Source organism: Borostomias antarcticus (genome assembly GCF_949987555.1).
Source record: "Borostomias antarcticus genome assembly, contig: scaffold_217, whole genome shotgun sequence".
Lineage (NCBI taxonomy): Eukaryota > Metazoa > Chordata > Actinopteri > Stomiiformes > Stomiidae > Borostomias > Borostomias antarcticus.
In genome coordinates this window covers 60,001-62,500 of record NW_028175624.1, presented here as the reverse complement: position 1 = coordinate 62,500, position 2,500 = coordinate 60,001, and the positions used below count along the sequence as shown (strand labels likewise).

Below are 2,500 nucleotides of genomic sequence, written 5' to 3'. Positions count from 1 at the left end.
TCAGGTGTTGTGGTGTTGAGGTGTTGAGGTGTTGTGGTGTTGAGGTGGTGTTGAGGTGGTGTTGAGGTGGTGTTCAGGTGTTCAGGTGTTCAGGTGTTCAGGTGTTCAGGTGTTGTGGTGTTGAGGTGGTGTTGAGGTGGTGTTGTGGTGTTGTGGTGTTGAGGTGGTGTTGTGGTGTTGAGGTGTTGAGGTGTTGAGGTGGTGTTGAGGTGTTGAGGTGTTGTGGTGTTGAGGTGTTGAGGTGTTGAGGTGTTCAGTAGTGCAGGTGTTGTGGTGTTGAGGTGTTGAGGTGTTGAGGTGTTGAGGTGTTCAGTAGTTCAGGTGTGGAGGTGTTGTGGTGTTGAGGTGTTGAGGTGGTGTTGAGGTGTTGAGGTGTTGAGGTGTTGAGGTGTTGAGGTGTTCAGTAGTTCAGGTGTTGTGGTGTTGAGGTGTTGAGGTGGTGTTGAGGTGTTGAGGTGTTGAGGTGTGCTCCTGTGCGGTCCAGATCATCATGGGGGTGATCCTGCTGTGGTACCTGCTGGGCTACAGCGCTCTGATAGGAGCCTCAGTCATCGTGCTGCTGGCGCCGGTCCAGTACCTCATCGCCACCAAGCTGGCCGACACGCAGAAGAGCACCCTGGTAAGAGACACTCCAAATACTCCTGCTTTGTATTGTAAGTAAGTAAGTAAGTAAGTAAGTAAGTAAATAAGTAAATAAGTAAGTAAGTAAGTAAGTAAGTAAGTAAGTAAATAAGTAAATAAGTAAGTAAGTAAATAAGTAAGTAAGTAAGTAAGTAAGTAAGTAAGTAAGTAAATAAGTAAGTAAGTAAATAAGTAAATAAGTAAGTAAGTAAGTAAGTAAGTAAGTAAGTAAATAAGTAAATAAGTAAGTAAGTAAATAAGTAAGTAAGTAAGTAAATAAGTAAGTAAGTAAGTAAGTAAATAAGTAAGTAAGTAAGTAAGTAAGTATGTAAGTAAGTAAGTAAATAAGTAAGTAAGTAAATAAGTAAGTAAGTAAGTAAGTAAATAAGTAAGTAAGTAAATAAGTAAGTAAGTAAGTAAGTAAGTAAGTAAGTAAGTAAGTAAATAAGTAAGTAAGTAAGTAAGTAAGTAAGTAAGTAAGTAAGTTAGTAAGTAAATAAGTAAATAAGTAAATAAGTAAGTAAGTAAGTAAGTTAGTAAGTAAGTAAGTAAGTTAGTAAGTAAATAAGTAAGTAAGTAAGTAAGTAAGTAAGTAAGTAAGTTAGTAAGTAAATAAGTAAATAAGTAAATAAGTAAATAAGTAAGTAAGTAAGTAAGTTAGTAAGTAATCCTGGTTGAAGACGGTCAGCCCCTGCTAGTCTGCATCATAGCTGTTGGTCTGGGACCTCCAGGGATCTCTGCTTACAGTCATGATCCACATGTGGTGACTCAGCACCAGACCTGGCTAGCTGAGCTCAGAGAAGCAGCGGTGTTCACCAGACCTGGCTGGCTGAGCTCAGAGAAGCAGCGGTGTTCACCAGACCTGGCTAGTTGAGCTCAGAGAAGCAGCGGTGTTCACCAGACCTGGCTGGCTGAGCTCAGAGAAGCAGCGGTGTTCACCAGACCTGGCTAGCTGAGCTCAGAGAAGCAGCGGTGTTCACCAGACCTGGCTAGCTGAGCTCAGAGAAGCAGCGGTGTTCACCAGACCTGGCTAGCTGAGCTCAGAGAAGCAGCGGTGTTCACCAGACCTGGCTAGCTGAGCTCAGAGAAGCAGCGGTGTTCACCAGACCTGGCTGGCTGAGCTCAGAGAAGCAGCGGTGTTCACCAGACCTGGCTAGCTGAGCTCAGAGAAGCAGCGGTGTTCACCAGACCTGGCTAGCTGAGCTCAGAGAAGCAGCGGTGTTCACCAGACCTGGCTAGCTGAGCTCAGAGAAGCAGCGGTGTTCACCAGACCTGGCTAGCTGAGCTCAGAGAAGCAGCGGTGTTCACCAGACCTGGCTAGCTGAGCTCAGAGAAGCAGCGGTGTTCACCAGACCTGGCTAGCTGAGCTCAGAGAAGCAGCGGTGTTCTCACTCGCTGATTATAACTGTGAAAGGATAGTTTGCTGCGTATGCACATGCATCAACATTGACCTCTGTGTGTTTGTGTGTGTGTCTGTGTGTCTGTGCGTGTGTGTGCATGCGTACATGCGCATGTGTGTGTGTGTGTTCATGTGTGTGTGTGTGTTCATGTGTGTGTGTGTGTGTGTGTGTATGTGTGTGTGTGTGTGTGTGTGTGTGTATGTGTGTGTGTGTGTGTGTGTGTGTTCATGTGTGTGTGTGTGTGTGTGTGTGTGTGTATGTGTGTGTGTGTGTGTGTGTGTGTTCATGTGTGTGTGTGTGTGTGTGTGTGTGTGTGTGTGTGTGTGTGTGTATGTGTGTGTGTGTGTGTGTGTGTGTATGTGTGTGTGTGTGTGTGTGTGTGTGTGTTCATGTGTGTGTGTGTGTGTGTGTGTGTGTGTGTGTGTGTGTGTTCATGTGTGTGTGTGTGTGTGTGTGTGTGTGTGTGTGTGTTCATGTGT

The 2,500-nt window shown here is 45.0% G+C and overlaps 1 protein-coding gene across 1 annotated transcript in view; it reads left to right on the top strand.

Moving 5' to 3' along the window:
- LOC311329426 (ATP-binding cassette sub-family C member 9-like) overlaps positions 1–2,500 on the top strand; it is a gene marked incomplete at its 3' end in the record, with an annotated part of 92,117 nt that overhangs the window by 29,996 nt on the left and 59,621 nt on the right. The window contains exon 10 of the mRNA XM_084463276.1: positions 485–619. Coding sequence (XP_084319402.1) covers positions 485–619 — 135 coding nt within the window. The remainder of the gene's footprint in view (positions 1–484; positions 620–2,500) is intronic.